Below are 17,118 nucleotides of genomic sequence, written 5' to 3' on the forward strand. Positions count from 1 at the left end.
TTCCCCCTCTTCAAGAAAATGATAATTGGGAAACCCATGTTCCTCTCAAGAAGTGAATCACTACTTACACAACCTATTACTAATGAACCTCACCCTTTACATTCTCGCCTTGATCTTGTCTGTTGCAGGTTTCTGTGAAACATTAAGCTCGGATCATTTGAATGCAGACGTGACTGTTGTGTTAGACTTCTTGAGCAAACTTTATTACAAGGACAATGCTGGATATAATGTTTTGAACTGTGCACGGAGTGCTCTATCTTCCTTTCTTAATTTACTGGACACCCCTTATTCAGTTGGAACTCACCCGCTCATCAAGCGTTTCATGAGAGGTGTGTTTCATCTTCGTCCTCCCACAGCAAGATATAAAGAGATTTGGGATGTCAGCCATGTCCTTAATTACCTACGTTCTCTTTCACCAGCGAGCTCATTGACTCTTAAAATGTTAACGCTGAAACTATGTATGATTATTGCGCTGACCTCTGCGCAACGTGTTCAAACACTCCACCTCATGAAACTGGACAAAATGAGTTTGTCTAACAGCGCAGTCTCTTTCCACTTTGAGGAACTGTTCAAACAGTCAAAACCAGGTAATTTAGATACATCTGTAACCCTGGAAGCTTACCCCCAAGATAAGAGACTTTGTGTTGTAAGATACTACTTGAAGCTGACTAGACCAATCAGAAAAAATGAACAGAGATTGTTCATCAGTTTTAAGAAGCCACACAAAAGGGTCTCAGCTCAGACAATTTCCAGATGGTTAAAATATGTACTGAGTTCAGCAGGCATTGATACAGTCAAGTACAAGGCCCACTCTACTAGAGCGGCTTCAACGTCGGCAGCAAAGAACAATGACTTGCCAGTATCAGCTATACTAAGCCAAGCAGGCTGGTCAAATGAAAGGACTTTCAAGACTTTCTATGATAAACCAGTGGATAGTGGAAGGACCTTCTCTCAGGCCATCCTAAGCCAGTAGTCTACAAGATATGACTCCTGTTTTACTAGAAGGCGACAGTGTAATTTTATTAGTAATAAGAGGAGATTACGTCCCTCCTCACCCTCCCATGTACTTCAAACGCTAATTCAGTTCTCGAAAAATTTATACACAGTCGCCTTCTACTCTACGAAAATTGACGCATGCGCAGTAACGGGCTCTCTCATACACGTAATCTCCTCCTCTTATTACTAATAAAATATCAATTAAACTTCAAACGGTAAGTTCTCGTTTGTCATATTGATATACATAATAAATTCATTTTTATTGAAATGTACAATTCTATCTTATCGTTTAATTCCTGGGTGGTCACACAGCCTGATTAGACTATTAGTCGAGTTCACATCAAACACAATGTGACAAAAATAACTTACCCAAATTACCAAAAGAACTTAAGAAAATTTTCCAGCAAATCTAGGCACAGCGCAACCATTTTATCAGGTTCTCTTTTTTCTTGAGGAAAAAACAACGTTTGCCATGTCTCGCGAGCTAAGCTTGTCTTGCATTACGTACAGCACCATCTATCACGTTTGAGCCTACAGTCAGTGTAACAATGGCTGACTTTGCAAAGCTGTGATGCCTGCTGTGATGATTAAAATTTCTAACTTAGTTTCATTCGAGGTATGCTTGATGAATCTGAAGGTAAATTATCCAAGAGTTTTTGGCAACCAATCGATTTTATTTCTGTAAAAAAACGTCTATAATTTGCACTGACACTGCAGTGAATACTGTCTGTCTACGCCCATTACAATAGATTACATGTAGCTACCATTGGGGAGGCAGCTGTAGGTATTTAATATTGGGTCTCCCAGATCTGGATAAATCCCCTATCTGGATTGGTGCTGGTCCGAACGTGTACGGATAAGAGATTTCAGACTGTAATTTTTTTTTCTTCAAAACTTTCATTATTTAGTTGTATAAGAAGTTGTCTCACAAGAGGAATATCTGTGCAAGAAAAAGTATTTTAAGGATTGTTTCTAGTGGTCAAATATTTATGTTGCTCTAAGTATGTGGAACAAACCCTGTCAAACTTTACGAAACATTACCTCACTCAACCTGTTAAAAAAGGTTTGGGAAAAAAATCTTTAAAATAAATCCAAACTATCTATATGCATTAAACAGCAATCTGTATCCTCTGAAAAAGGCGCAATGTGAATCCAATTTTATATTTTTTACGATGAGATGATATCATTATTTATTGTACATTTAGAATGAAGAAAATAATATTGTTGAAGCTCTTCTTAAATTAAAGGAGGAAGAAGTAAAATGGTCCTCCATCCACACTCAGGTTACGATTCTTCCCTGTGAGATAAGTAGCCAGTTTGTCTCTTCAATGGCTTCTGCAGAAGATCTTCCTCAGTGCAGCATTGTATGGAACACATGCATTCCAAAGATGACCACATGTGAACAGCACATCAAGGAGAGTTGCTGAATCGGCCAGTTATTCACAGTCGGGTGATGATCCTTTCTTGTGACATCGGCAGCCAATCTTTATTTAGGATGGCTTCTGCAGGTAAATACTGCAGGACGTCTTCATCAGATCGGCATCAAATGTGCAGCCAGTTGCATCTTGAAGATGGTTCTGTCATGTTATGTAAGGGAGGAGAAATGGAGTCAAAGCACTGCAAACCACAATTATAGAGTATAGCCATTAGAATTGTTCCGTTCCATACATTTTCATCTTAGGATACACCTTCATGTATGAACAAACTTAGGCTAACGTTTTATTCCCTTGTTTACAAAATAAGTGAATATCATTTGAAAGAATGGATCACTTGCGTATCTACTAGGGTGGGAGCAAATGAAAGAATAAGGAATAACAGAAATTACCAAGGTTTGTGGACAAATCACCATAATCAGTCACGTCGTTCTTACTTGACTGTTCAAACATTGAGTATAACCAATACAGTGAACATGTATATGCTCTGAAGACCGTCCAAGGGAGACGGTGAATTTATTCTTTATGAATAGGTGGTCTTTCTGGACAGATCATTGTAATACATTGTTCAACAATTCAAGTACAATTCAAATTATGGCTTTTATAGAGTGGTGGTCCTACAGGCAGATGCTACAGCAGGTTTGAGAGTATGTGAAAGACAGTACCTCTCAGGTCCAGACGTTGATTTTGCCATCCCAGCTGCAGCTGGCTAGGACACCAGGCACGACAGGATGCCACGCCACATCAGTACAGGCGCCCTCCTGCTGACCACCTCCAAGGGTCTTTGTCAGCTTGGTGCTGCTGTAGCTGTAGATATGCACCTTTCCATCAGAACTGCCACTGGCCACAAAACTGCCATCGGGGGAACAGTCGCAACCGATCCTGTATCCCTCAACCTGCAGAAAGGGAAGAGAGAAAGGCTACTCAGCCATTGTACCATCAAGGTAAATATGTTTTTTATATTTTCAACTAACTGGTGTCGATGGCATATATATCCAGTATAGAAATGTGTTGAAGTTGAAATTACAAGTGGAAAGCCTCTGGCAGTCTCGCCTGCATTACGCGATTTGATATAGTAGCACTGCAGACTTTGAAAACAGCTATTATTAGCAAAAGAAAACACCCATATGATAATAAAACACTACGTCCATTTGCCCAACATGACCTTTGACCATGATCATGTGACCTCAGACACGTGCAAAACAATCATTCATACTTCATTACCGTTATGTCTATGTTTCATGAACTACATGTGTAGATCCATAAACTTTCTAAGTTATGATGCCAATTCAACAAATACCTTTAACACGGCCAAAGTTCATTAACCCTATAATGACCTTTGATTTTGTTCATGTGACCTGAAACATGCGCAAGATATTCAGGGATACATATCACCCTTATGTTCAAGTTTCATGAACTAGGTCCATAAACTTTGTAAGTTATGACATTTCAAAAACTTAACCTTGGTTAAGGTTTCAATGTTGACGCTGCCGCCGTTGTTGAAAAAGCGGCGCCTATAGTCTCGCTCTGCTATGCAGGCGAGACAAAACTTACATGACCTATTCATATTTAACTGTAAGCCACAGATATTTGGAGTGCTTAACACAGATATGTGTCAGAACCTAAATCCACCCTAACAATTTGATTTCAATGAAGAGACTAAAATCAAACAAACATAATGCTGCAAATTTATTCAAAATTGGATGTGATATGACATCACATAATCAAAATTGCCTTTGTGTTGGAGGTGACATCAGGGGCCTGTAACACAAAGCTTAGCAATCATCGTAGAAGAACATCTTTACGATTGATTGCATTGACCACAGTATACAATCAATCATGAAAATAAAGCCTACGATCAATAGCTAACCTTTGTGTTACGGGACCCAGCTTTTTCACTTGTACATCTCCTACTTAATACTGAAATTAAATGACTATTCTTATATCACAACTTTCTTATTTTACTCTATTTATTCTAATCAACTTGCTGATGGGATGGGCTTGAACTTTAAATAGTAAGGCCCGTATTCTGATATCAGGTTTACCTTAAATTCAGGTTTAAAGTTGTGGTTTAAGTATGGATGGCCAATTGTTTCATAAATCACTTACGGTAAAGATAACGTATTTCAGCTAATTTGGCTCTCAAATTATTCATAATTGTCTAGGAAGTATAAATATATTATTGTTTTCACCATCGATGAATCAGGAAAGAGCACAGTAAACATAAGAAACGTTCAACTCAATAAAAAATTTTGATACTTTTGGCTTCCCATACTTAAACCACAACTTTAAACCTGAGTTTAAGTTAAACCTGCTATCAGAATACTGGGCCTTTGAGATCAGAGAATGCAAAGACCCACCTGATGGCCTTCAAAGCGTTGGTATTTGTTGAGTCGGTAAGGCCTACTGGTAGAGAAGAGAGCAATATAGTTGGCATTGGACTGAGCCATGAAAACATCATCTGTAGGATGAGACTTCAAGCTGCAGCAGGTGTACTTCTCCTGTAAGAAGAAATCATCATAAAATCATGAAATTGACTCAAGACTGATCAAAGCTATTATGACCGTAAGTAACGGTGTATTAACCGCACCCGTGTATTAACCGCACCCCCAACTTTGGACTAAAAAAAAAAAAAAAAAAAAAAAAAATCTTCTCACATTTACATGCATATTTGAGGTACGGAGAAACAAAATCTAAGCTTTTAAGATTTCAAAGTATCCAAAGAGATTACCGGTATGCAGAAATATGCTGTTCTTGATCAATTCATCTACAAATGTTAGAAAGAAAGAACGGTCCCGCCAATATTGGCAACTTACACACTCGCTCACCTCACAGTCACAGTGTACACACACACAGCACTGCCATTACATTGCAAACTACGATACAGTACCAGGATCATGCCAGTACATCAAATTATGATCTGTGTCTTTCCCAGCGTAGGAGGAAGAAACATTCACATTTCTTGCATCACAATCTCACAATCACTTTCAGAAATTTGATGTCTTAGCATGAATTTTGGATACGGGATTATAGGAAGGTTCAAGAAACAAAGAAATTGGCATTTTTTCCAGTTGTTTTTTTACGGCTTCGTGCCGTCTCTCTCGTGCGTGGTTTACATGGTATCTTATGAAAAGCAAACAGGAAAGAAAAAAAAACAAGCTGACGCGAAACAGGACTTTGAATAGCGCCAGCTTAAGTCGCACTGTAACCACATTACAACGCAATCTCTAAGCTCACTCAACTCTCGCTCAGCGGTGACAAAATATTACCGAGTATGCTTGGCGTCTCTTCTAAATTAGTCAGGGAACTTCACTACTTTGAATCGAGAATAAAGTCAAAATTAGTGTCATGAAGGTGAGTGCGTTTGTTATGGACAACATTTAATTAATATTGCAATAATCGCTTCCCATTACCCGCGGCTCATACCCCTCTAAACGACATTGCCTGGGCGGCTACGCCCGGCCACTCGATGTGTTGTGAACTGGCAGACATCGTACATGTACGGGAGGGGTTACGGCGGGCTGGCTCAGACCCGTCACCGTGTATAAACCGCACCCCCGACTTTTGCTTCTACCCCGCCGAGAAAAAGGTGCGGTTAATACACCGTTATTTACGGTATTATGATCTTTTGAATGGCATGATTGGTGTGACTGTGGTGTCACATACAATCTAAGAATTCAACCACAGATTAATTCCAATTAATATGAGATGATCAAAGTAACTGGATACGTCTTCATCTTTTCAAATAATGTTGATCTACATGTAGGAGTGAAATAGCTGTAGTGGTTTTTAATCATCTTTCACACTGCGTATCAATATTTATCAGCTGGTCCTTACTCTTATGCACAACTTATTTGTTACCTAGTCATATTTTGACCATTTTTGTGAAGTAGCAACAGACCTGATCCTTGCTCCACAAAACAAAAATGCGCTAGGGAAAGAAAGGTCTAATAATTTGGAGGGAAATTAATCACTCTTTACTTATTGCAAAGCAGGCAAATCATGAAATAAAATGTGGAGCATTGTGGCCCAGTGGATTAGTCTCCAGACTTTGAAACAGAGGGTCGTGGGTTCCAATCCCAGCCATAGCGTAGTTTCCTTCAGCAAGAATTAATTTACATTGTGCTGCACTCAACCCAGGTGAGGTGAATGGGTACATGAAAGGAATTTATTCCTTGAAATACCGAGCGCGTGAAAGCTGCTTGAGCTACAGCCAGAGTAATAATATCGAAGTCCTTTGGAAGCGCATAGAGACGTTATTCATAATGTGTTATGCGCTATACAAGAACTTACTATCATTAAAAATTTTCAGGATTTTTCTTGAAAAACATTAATGCATATACTGACAGCACTTATGGCACAGGATTTTTGCAAACCTCAAAAAGTTACTCATTTCCTTTACGAATACCCAACTTACATGGTAGAGTTGATTTGAAAGAAGAGCGGCCGTCTTCGTATCCCAGACCATGATGGTTCGATCGGTAGAATCTCGACTGACAGTGTCACACGTAGCAACAAACTCAGTACCATTGTTGATGAATTCCACTGCCAGGATCTGACCAAGTTTGCCTGCATATTGATGAACAATCTAAAAGGAGAAAACAAATGGTGTAAGAGTGGATTAATAAAAGTTCTGCAATGATTCAATTTAATAGTTATCCATACAAAATTACGAATGTATAACAATATACCAGCAAATTCGAATTTCAAAAGTGATTTTTATATATCGATTTACACCATGAAATTATTCTCTGAACCCCATCGATCAACAAAACTATAGAATACTACCAAGGGAGTGGAGGATGTACACATATTATGTGTTGGAATGACCAATTGATTCTGATGACCAAGGAAATAATAAATCAGTAAAGTTCTTATATGCATGTATGTACAATGTACGTCTATCAATAACGCCTCATAACCAGATTATTAAAAGTTATTTTATTCTTAAACTACAAACTAACAATTTTCTCTGTATATTTGATTTACTTACAGAGCCTGTTCTTGTATCCCAGCAGTACATAGTAGAGCCATAGGAGCCACTTATGAACATTTGTGGGTCGGTGGGATGCCATTTGATGCACGTCACATAGGATGAATGGTCAAAAACCTGGAAATTTGTTCCTGTATTTGAAAGATGAAAATTCAAAAGGAATTCACAATATGGTGTGATAGACCAATAAAATAACTTATTAAACCAACTGTGCCTAAGGCAGGCCATCACAATACACCAGTTAGTAATTGCTTTCAATGGGCAAAATATAAAATCTTTTATTGGTTGGGAAAATGGCTAACTTAATCTAAGTTAAAAACACTGAACACTTGACATACTGACTATAAAGGTACAAATATCCTCAATGGAATTATTCATATCTAAACACAAAGATTTTATGCATCAACTTTGAATACATTTATTGGAGGAACTACTTTTTATCATCATTTATCTTTTCTGTAGTATCGAATTTTATTTTTACCTGGTAATCATGATATTTGTTTCTAAGAACTGAAACATCACATATATGAATCTATAAAAATCGAGAAGTACCAGAAGTATATAATGAATGAGGATATATTCATCAAATAATGTAGATTGATTATAAACAATATACCTGGGATTTTTTTTAATGAATCTCTCACATATCACCATGACATTCCTAATACATATATGGGCAATTCCACAGGTTGGTCCAAATCATGTAACGTGAGTAACCGACACATTCCAAAGATTTGCCAGGAGCACAATAGAATTTCCCAAGTTTTGTTTTTATACAAAGGATAGTCAGACTGTGTACTTTGTTGTGATAAGGAGATGTTTAGTTCTTATCAATAATAATGGAGTTACAGCTCCAAGTATGAGTCAAGGTGTCTCCAAATGTAATGTGAGTAACCGTGGAATAGCCCATATGTGTAAAACATAAAACAAACTCAAAATGACTAACCACTGCGGGCATCGGAGAGGCGAGCAGTCTTGTCAAACCCACAACTAAGTATCAGCTGACCGTCTGCATTCCATTGTGCATCCTTCACTGCCCCTTCATGGCATCTCAGAGTCTGAACACACCTCCTTTGAGTAGAATAGTTCCATATCCTAACAGTCTTATCCATAGAACTAGACAGCAACAGATGGCTGAACTGTGGAATATTCCATTCAACGTGGGTAACGGGTCCTTCGTGGAGAACAAAATTGCAAAAAAGGCGTTTGGGTGGTTTTGAGCATGATGTAGGTTGTTCAATATTGGATTCAATTACAGGATCAGGTGAAAAAATATCAGGGTTGTTTTTCTTTGACCAATTACCATGTCTCTGATCCTCATCTAGGCTACTACTATTGGACTTCCTCAACCTTTTTGGAACGTAAGGTGTCAGTCCCGATCCCTGACAGTGTCTTTTTGGAGTTTGTTCTTGTTTCTGAAATCCACTGTCAAGACGGTTATCCTGCTGATTCATGGGTGACGGTTCTTGATTTCTCTCTGAATTCTGCCGACATTCTTGCATCATTTGGTGCAAAATGTCAAAGGTCATCTCGCGACTTCTGCTGTCATACTGGTGATTCAGAGGTGGGGGTTCTTGCCGATGGTCTTTCACAGGTCTACCTTTTAACCCATTGGTCTGGCTATGCCGTAAATGATGATCGTGTGACATCTGCTTCTCCTTTCTTGTTGAACCATAAATGCTACTGTTAGGTGACTCATCCCTTGATGGGTTGTTGATATGCAGGAAAGTCCCATATCCTCTTGATTGAGAATCCAGAGCTGGTCTTTCAGCAGATGAATGAAACTGAAACTGTTTATTTTCAGCCGAGGCTTGGAGGGCAATTTTTACTCTAGGTTGGTGGAACGTCTTCTTTTTCAAGGGTCTACAACAAAAGGAAGCAATAACATCGATTGTCATTTTGTCAATCTGCATGGGTTTGTTCTGGGGGATTACTAAAAATGACACTTCCCAAAATTTGCAAGCAATTTTTATTGGAAATTGTTTTTCCCCATTAAATTTCATCATTTTTTTTCATGCAAATTATAAGAACATATTATTAATTAAATGATGGGAAATCAAGTAAACAAAGACATTTAGATATCACAATTTGAATGTTGGAACACTTCCACTTAAAAATACTCACGGGAGGGCCACTTACATTGACGAGTGGATACCATGCGCAACCAAAAAAACATGTAAAAAGGATTTTTTTTCACGATAGGGCACATTACGTACGTAACGTGAAAAGGGTGTCAAAAACACAAAAATAATGAAAAAAGGGTATCTATTTCGCTAGGAAAGCTAAGTGTTTAGGGTCAAATTTGCAGGGATGATAAAACAAAATTAAAAGGATATCCTTTTTGCCCCAACACTACGTGTTTAGAGTCCGATTTTTGCGAGGTGTGGAAGGTGGGGCCGTATACAAAACCAAAATTAATGATGTGTAAAGGTAAAACCCACGATCGACGGGCCCGTGACATAATCAATAAAATATCGCTATTTTATCCACATCACTTGTTTAGGGGTTCAATTCAGGGAATACTTGCCAAAAGTATTGTTTTGTTTCCAATACTAGTTAAGGGTAAGGTTTCACATGCCATTACTTGTTTAGGGGTGCATTTTCAGAACATGGAAAATACGTGTTTAGGGTGCTTTTCGAGACCCCATGGTCGCGCATGGTATCCACTCGTGAATGGAAGTGCCCCCCCCCCCGGGAAAATACTTTAATGAAAGTAACAAGTTATGATCATACTTCACACACAATTCAAACAAATAACATTAAGCTCAATTTTACTGGAAATCGAAAGTGGAAGGAGGCTTGGGAAGAAGAAAATTAACAATTTAATGACAACTGAAATGTCAAATGCTGTATTTTTTTTTCTTTTATTTAATGCCTTTTTTGTTACTGATACTTAATACATTGTGTAAGAGTGAGGGATCAAAACTAAAAGTTCAAAACAGAAAATTTGAGTCTTGACAAGATCTAAACTGATTGTCTTTGTCTGTTCCATTTGTCCTAATCTCTCACTTCACAGACAGAAAGCTTGTGTCAAATTACTAGATGGGTCTTGCACACTAACTGGTTATTCAAGCGGCCATCTTGGCCTTTAATACTTCAATGGAAAATTGCAATCACTAGCAAGACAATTACAAATAATAAAAGTAGATCTATATGACTTTCACTCCCCAGACGCCTCCAGGCTAGCTTAACTTTAGACAGCTGGCAGCCGTCTGTTTCGAGTTTTTTAACATTTAGTTTTTTTTTAATTTCTCCTCGTACTGTACACAGACGGCTCGCTATCGTGCAGCCACCATTAGGGGACTTGCAATGCAAAATCCCCCCGTCGGGGCTCTTCAATTTTTGTCTTTAATGAATAAAAATTTTGAAAATTAATGCGACCAAAATGCAAATTAATATTGCCTTTTGGCATTAATTCATTTAATTGCCAAAAAAACAGAGAAAAATCAAGTTAAAAGGAACAAAAACAGTGACTTACCTGGGCTGTCGTGCAAATTCACTTCCCCGTTAATCCGATCTTAAGTACATAAACATATGGCCATTGAGTCCCCTGTACAGATCGCGCTAGAACTTCGGTCCCTGTATTTGGTGAGTGAAGCCAACGGAGTTCAGCTGAACAACCAACATAACAGAGACCGAAGCTTTTGGTCTAGGCCTTGCTTAACTTAACTTGTTAATCTTATTCTTAAGCGGCCACACACCGGGCGGTGCAGACAATCTGCCTGTGGAAGTTTTTCCTTTCAAACCATGTTTAACTTAGCATGCAGTTGAGTTTTTGCAACTTGCAACTGGTAAGTGCCACTGCCAGGCGCCGATTGCACGAAAGGGTCTTTGCAAGGACCGTCTTTCGTGTCGCCCATTTTTTATTAAATTAATCATCTGCAAACATATTTTATTCGTCCGTTAAAATAAACAAAATATTTGTTTATAAAGTGATGTGATATATAATGAAATTGTATAAAATTTGATTTAAGAATAAAAGCAAACTAACGAATCTTATTCTTTATCATAAATTTCAGAAACACCCCGCTTATAGCATATCATAAAATATGGACGACACGAAAGACGATCCTTGGAAAGACCCTTTCGTGCAATCGGCCCCAGCCCAGGACTCCAGTCTACATCATGGTCTAATACCCTTTTCATAAACCTATCCTCCAATTAGCCGCCTAAGAGTAATGCGGATAATTCAATAAAAATTGCGTTCATAAACTCCGAAAATAAGCCGCATTATTTTTACGAGCGCCCGTCCTGAAAAAGGCGAATAATCGCCATGACAACTGGACACGCCCCCTCCGATGCGGTTGTGTTGGAAAAGGGTAACCTTGTGACCGCACCATGGCAATTATCCGCATTATTTGGAAATGCGTTCATAAACTCAAAATCTTATCCCGATGCTGCTATTATGCGGATAATAGCAGCATCAGAGTAATGCGGATAACTCTTGTCCTCTTCCAAATTTACGACCAAATTATGCTGCTATTAGCCGCCTAATTCATTTTAATTGGGTTTATGAAAGGGGTATAAGACAGTTACAAACGCAAACACATTCGCACCGAGTGCCGCTGAGCTGAGCAGAGTACGGTACCGGTACCGTATGCAGTTTTACGCCGAACCAGCCCGTGTCCGATCAGAACGACCGCTGGCGCATGACGGTAAACGGCAGTACCATGTAAAGCGTCACGTTTTGGGTAATATATAAAATGTGAAGCGGACCTAAACATTTTTGCCAGAATATTACCTTTCATGAAACTCTTCATGATCACTTTCGCTGTCAGAGCTCGCATAAACTTGAATTCTGTCCATTTTTCCAGGCAAGCTCTAAAGTCTAATCTCAAGATAAATCTGATTCGGAGTCGAATAAAAGTCTATGGTATAACGTTGAGATCCAAATTAAACGGAAAAAAAAAGAATTTTGTATACTAGTATATTCTTAGAGCAGGTCTCCCCCTCACGTCCCTGCTCATGCAGAGTCGGAAAAAAATCCACATTTTATGGATCGAAATATAGACATCACTCACAACGCTCAGAAATGAAATACTCAGAAAATTTGTTTTGCCTAATTGATCGTGGGCCTAGCAGCAGTGTGCAGCGCCAGGAAGGACCCGCTTCCACGCATGTCGCCGCTGTACATATTAAAAAAATATATATATATTTACGATGATACAAGCACAGATCTAATAATACGAGTAACGAATTACTTTTTAATGGCCGCGGGGGAGGGGGGGGGGGCTACACCCCACGTTTCCACAAATAACAATACTAAAATAAAGAATGACCAATATGGGGCCCGTTTTTTAATAACTTGTTAAAAAACAAGTTTGCGATGACAGATAAAAGCTACTGCTGCCGGGGCTACTCATATTCAATTTGATTGGCTGATATAATAGCCTAGTTTACCGAAATTGTAGGCCAGCTACATTTGTTTTTAATAACATATGAAACGGGACACTGATTATGAATTTTTGAAAATTATCTCAGTTAGTGATGTAAAATAAGTGAAGAAAATACAACAGAAATGAGAACTATTAAAATTTAAAAGAGTGTATAAATGGGAAGTATAACCAAACCTACAATAATAGTCTTAAAAATGATTCATTTGTAGGTCGATTTTTCCAAAATTGCAGCTCGCGCTTTTTTCCCCCTTTCATTATTTCCTTTTTTTTCAATTAAATGCAACTATTTCTGCTTTTTACCACTTGGAAAGTTTAGAATAAGTTTTTCTCTCAGCTACATATAAAAAATGTTGGCACATCGAGACTTAACCCTCTCAGGGGATGCATTGGCAGTGTCTCTGATATACCGGTACTGTTCTGCCACTAAAACCACTTAAAGAGGAAAGAATGGGCTTTTTTATCGGCTACATAAAGAAGTGCTGGCAAATAAAAGCCTACCCCTTTTTGGGGGCTATTAAAATCACCCCCTATGTATTATTGCCTTATTGGAAAATTCGCCATTTTGGAGCCCCATTGAGATAAAAAGGCATCTCTAATATATAGTTTTGCCACTTTTACTGCCTAACCACTAACACATCGGTCACATTTACTCTACGGCTACAATTCTATTACAATAAAAACATTCCACTTGTAAGAAATAAACGTAAACGTAATACACCCATAAACCCATGGATAACGAAAGGTATACTTAAATCTATAAAAACAAGAAACCGACTTTATAAACAACATTTGAGGAACCCTACGGATACAAGTCTAGTTGTGTGCAAAACGTATCGTAACAAATTAACAAAGTTAATTCGTTTTTCTCGCAAGTTACACTTCTCAAACAAATTACAAAAGGTAAAATCCAACTCAGGAGCCACATGGAAAGTTATAAAAGAAATTATGGGAACAAAAAATGAGACTATACCTAAAGGTAACCTTACTTTCAATGGTAACAAAATCACAGATTCTAACGACTATGCCGATTGCTTTAATTCTTTCTTTACTAATATTGGTCCTCAACTTGCCACCCAAATTACTACTCCGAATAATGCTCATTTTACTGAATTCTTTTCAGAACCGATTCAAGACTCTTTATTTTTAAGACCGACAAACCCGAATGAAATCATTAATATTGCTAAATCATTAAATTCTTCGAAATCCAAAGGTCATGATAAAATTAATACTTCACTTTTAAAGGAAATAATCCATTTCATTGCTGATCCACTAACACACATATTTAACCAGTCTTTACAATCCGGTATTTTCCCAGACTTGTTAAAAATAGCCAATGTAACCCCAATTTTCAAAAAAGATGACCAACATGAAATCACTGCATGATTACCGTCCTATTTCCATTCTCCCTAGTATATAAAAAATTTTAGAAAAAAATTGTTTATAATAGATTATATAATTTTCTAAACTTCCATAAAATATTAAATCCAAACCAGTATGGTTTTAGAAAAAATCATTCCACGGATCTAGCTCTGGTTCAGATATATGATAAAATTACAGAAGCCATGGCCAAAAAAGAACACATTATTGGTATTTTCTTAGACCTTAGTAAAGCGTTCGACACTCTTAATCATGATATATTGTTTTCGAAATTGTATTCCTTTGGTGTTCGGGGCTCAGCGCTCGTATGGTTTAAAAGTTATTTAAGCAACCGAAAATAGTATGTGACTTTTAATGGTATTAATTCACGGTCTCTTCTAATCAAATGTGGTGTCCCCCAGGGATCTATCCTGGGTCCACTTCTCTTTTTATTATACGTCAATGAAATAATCAATACATCATCACTGTTATCTTTTGTCCTATTTGCAGATGACACTAACATATTTTATTCTCATAAGAGCCTTAAGTCTCTAGAAAATATCTTGAATGCCGAATTAATAAAAATTTCGAAATGGTTCAAATGCAATAAACTTTCTCTCAATATTCAGAAAACCCATTTTATACATTTCAAGCATAACAATATCCATGTGAATAATGATCCAATTAATATTAACATTGACAACAATACAATTGAAGAAAAGAAGAGTTCGAAATTCCTGGGTGTCATTATTGACGAGAATTTAACTTGGAATAATCACATAAATCATGTTACACTATGTATTTCTCGAGGCGTGGGAATTATTAATAAGTTAAAGTTTATGTTACCACGAGTAACTCTGTTTTTACTATACAATACACTAATACTTCCTTACATAACATATTGTAATATTGTTTGGGCCAATTGTGGAACTACCAAACTCAACCCTATTCTCACCTTACAAAAGCGGGCTCTTCGTATCTGTACAGGATCGTCTTATTTTTCTCATTCTGATCCACTATTCTGTAAGCTCAAAACATTGAAGGTTTCTGATTTGAATGTCATGCAAGTTGCAGTTTTTATGTTCAAATACAAAAACAACATCAACTTCCCTCCTCATTTCAAAATTTATTTAATCTAAACAGTACAATTCACACATACCCTACCCGTATTTCTGGAAATTTTCACCTAACAAACTACAAAAATGTGTTCCTCACTTTATTCCTTTAAAGCCACTATGAAGCGCAACCTAATATCATTGTATTCAAATCCGCCACATTGACTATACTTGTACTTTTTTTAATGATGAATTTTGACCCCTCCTCTTCTAATGTACTTGCACTACACTTGCACTTGCACTACACCCTCATGACCTCTTGTTAAAAATGTGTAAGTTTTACATGTCGCTTTTTTTACCTTGAGGCCGTCGTCAACATCAAGCAGGTCGCTCATGACGACGGTCTCCTGCGTTCTGAAATTCAGTTAAATAATATTTTTTATATACAGAAAGAGATTGTAAATGATACGTGTGTCTAAAATGTATATATATGTAAAATCTATGTAATAATTGATTATGTTGTATTATGTTGAACATGTGGAACGCAGAAATAAATTTCAAGCAAACAAACAAAAAAACGGCAGGTCATTTAACTTTTTTTGTACCAGCTAAATATAGGTAGTTTGAAAAAAAAAGAATAAAACGGCTATTTTCGGCTCGCCGTAGACCAAATGTGACCGAGTTATTAGAGAGGAAAGAATATGCTTTGCTCTATCAGCTATATAAAAAAAGTGCTGGCATATTGAAGTTTACCCCTCTGCGCGGCTGTCAAACTACCCCACCTCTTTTGAATTATTGCCTTATTATTTGAAAATTCACAATTTTTGAGCCCCCATTGAGGCAATATGCACTTCTGCTGTGTACACCCAATTTCATTTTCTTGAAACTATACTTGGAGAGGAAAGAATAGGTTCCCCTCTTTCAGCTATAATTGCTGCCATATCAAAGCCTTACTCACTTCAGGGGACAATAGAAGTTACCCCACATTTTTACAAGTTTTTCCAATAATTTGTTCTGAAAATTTGGCGGCCATTTTGAAAAAAAGCTCCCTCACAAGTTAATTTTCAAGATACAGTCTAGTTACTTCATATATTCATATTTAGGGTAAAAAATGGTTTATAAGCACTAAATGAAGATTTCTCCTTTTCCGTGTGGCACCTGGCTCAATAACCCGGACTACATTTGCATATCAATGAGTTGTGCATATATCTGTTTAGTGAAAAACAAGCGAAACTTTAAAATGTCATAACTTTCTTATTTGAAACCTATTTTGATGAAATTTTCAGTATTATGCTTACATGATTTTTCTCTTATGATTCAATCAACCCTTTTCTGGGGGTGAACTTGACCTTCAATTTAAAGATTACCCCGGGCCTCACCCGCTAACATACAGATGTGCATGGGCCTTGGACCCCATAAACTATCACGACCAAGAAAGAAAAAAGAAAAGGAATAAAAGGTAAAGAAAAATTCTAAAATTATTAACAATTCATAAATATATCATGTCAAAATCTATCACAAAACTGGATTTTTGTTTAAAAAAGGTCAAAATTATATAAATCAACTCCCCCATCCCTAAACAATAAAAGAAAATTAATCATAGAGAACAAAATTTTGGTCAGTATTCCCCCTCTCCACCATGAACACCGATCGACACTCATATACAATGGTTATCTTATGTGGACGCATGCCACACATATTGATAAGTAGCAAGGACACTAATGAAAGGGGTGTGACGATGAAAAAGGACATTCACTGGAAATTCATGAATCCATGCCCAAAAAAAGAGAAAATTAGAGCGAAAGTACATGTTTCACAAAGGTTTATGAGAGACAAAGTGTAAAAGAGGAGGGAACAGCCTTGCATTAATGTTCAAATCACTACCTTAT

The 17,118-nt window shown here is 37.4% G+C and overlaps 1 protein-coding gene across 1 annotated transcript; it reads right to left on the minus strand.

The window, feature by feature from the left end:
* Positions 1-1,656: 1,656 nt before the first annotated feature.
* Positions 1,657-12,291, minus strand: LOC121418407 (WD repeat-containing protein 25-like). Its single transcript, XM_041612251.1, has 7 exons — positions 12,164-12,291; positions 8,369-9,285; positions 7,423-7,553; positions 6,847-7,017; positions 4,790-4,930; positions 3,095-3,325; positions 1,657-2,573 (listed from the first exon to the last, which is right to left on the minus strand). The coding sequence occupies exons 1-6, from the start codon at positions 12,226-12,228 to the stop codon at positions 3,098-3,100; spliced, it is 1,653 nt and encodes a 550-aa protein (XP_041468185.1). The 5' UTR covers positions 12,229-12,291; the 3' UTR covers positions 1,657-2,573; positions 3,095-3,097.
* Between the last annotated feature and the right edge of the window lie 4,827 nt (positions 12,292-17,118).

Source organism: Lytechinus variegatus, chromosome 7 (assembly GCF_018143015.1).
Source record: "Lytechinus variegatus isolate NC3 chromosome 7, Lvar_3.0, whole genome shotgun sequence".
Classification (NCBI taxonomy): Eukaryota; Metazoa; Echinodermata; class Echinoidea; order Temnopleuroida; family Toxopneustidae; genus Lytechinus; species Lytechinus variegatus.

Excerpts from the sequence above, each read along its gene's own strand:
- LOC121418407 (XM_041612251.1), bottom strand. The coding sequence starts at position 12,228 with ATGGACAGAATTCAAGTTTATGCGAGCTCTGACAGCGAAAGTGATCAT. Across the intron at positions 9,286-12,163 it reads CATGAAGAGTTTCATGAAAG|ACCCTTGAAAAAGAAGACGT; the intron begins GTAATATTCTGG and ends CTTTTGTTGTAG. Across the intron at positions 7,018-7,422 it reads GGGATACAAGAACAGGCTCT|ATTGTTCATCAATATGCAGG; the intron begins GTAAGTAAATCA and ends TTCTCCTTTTAG.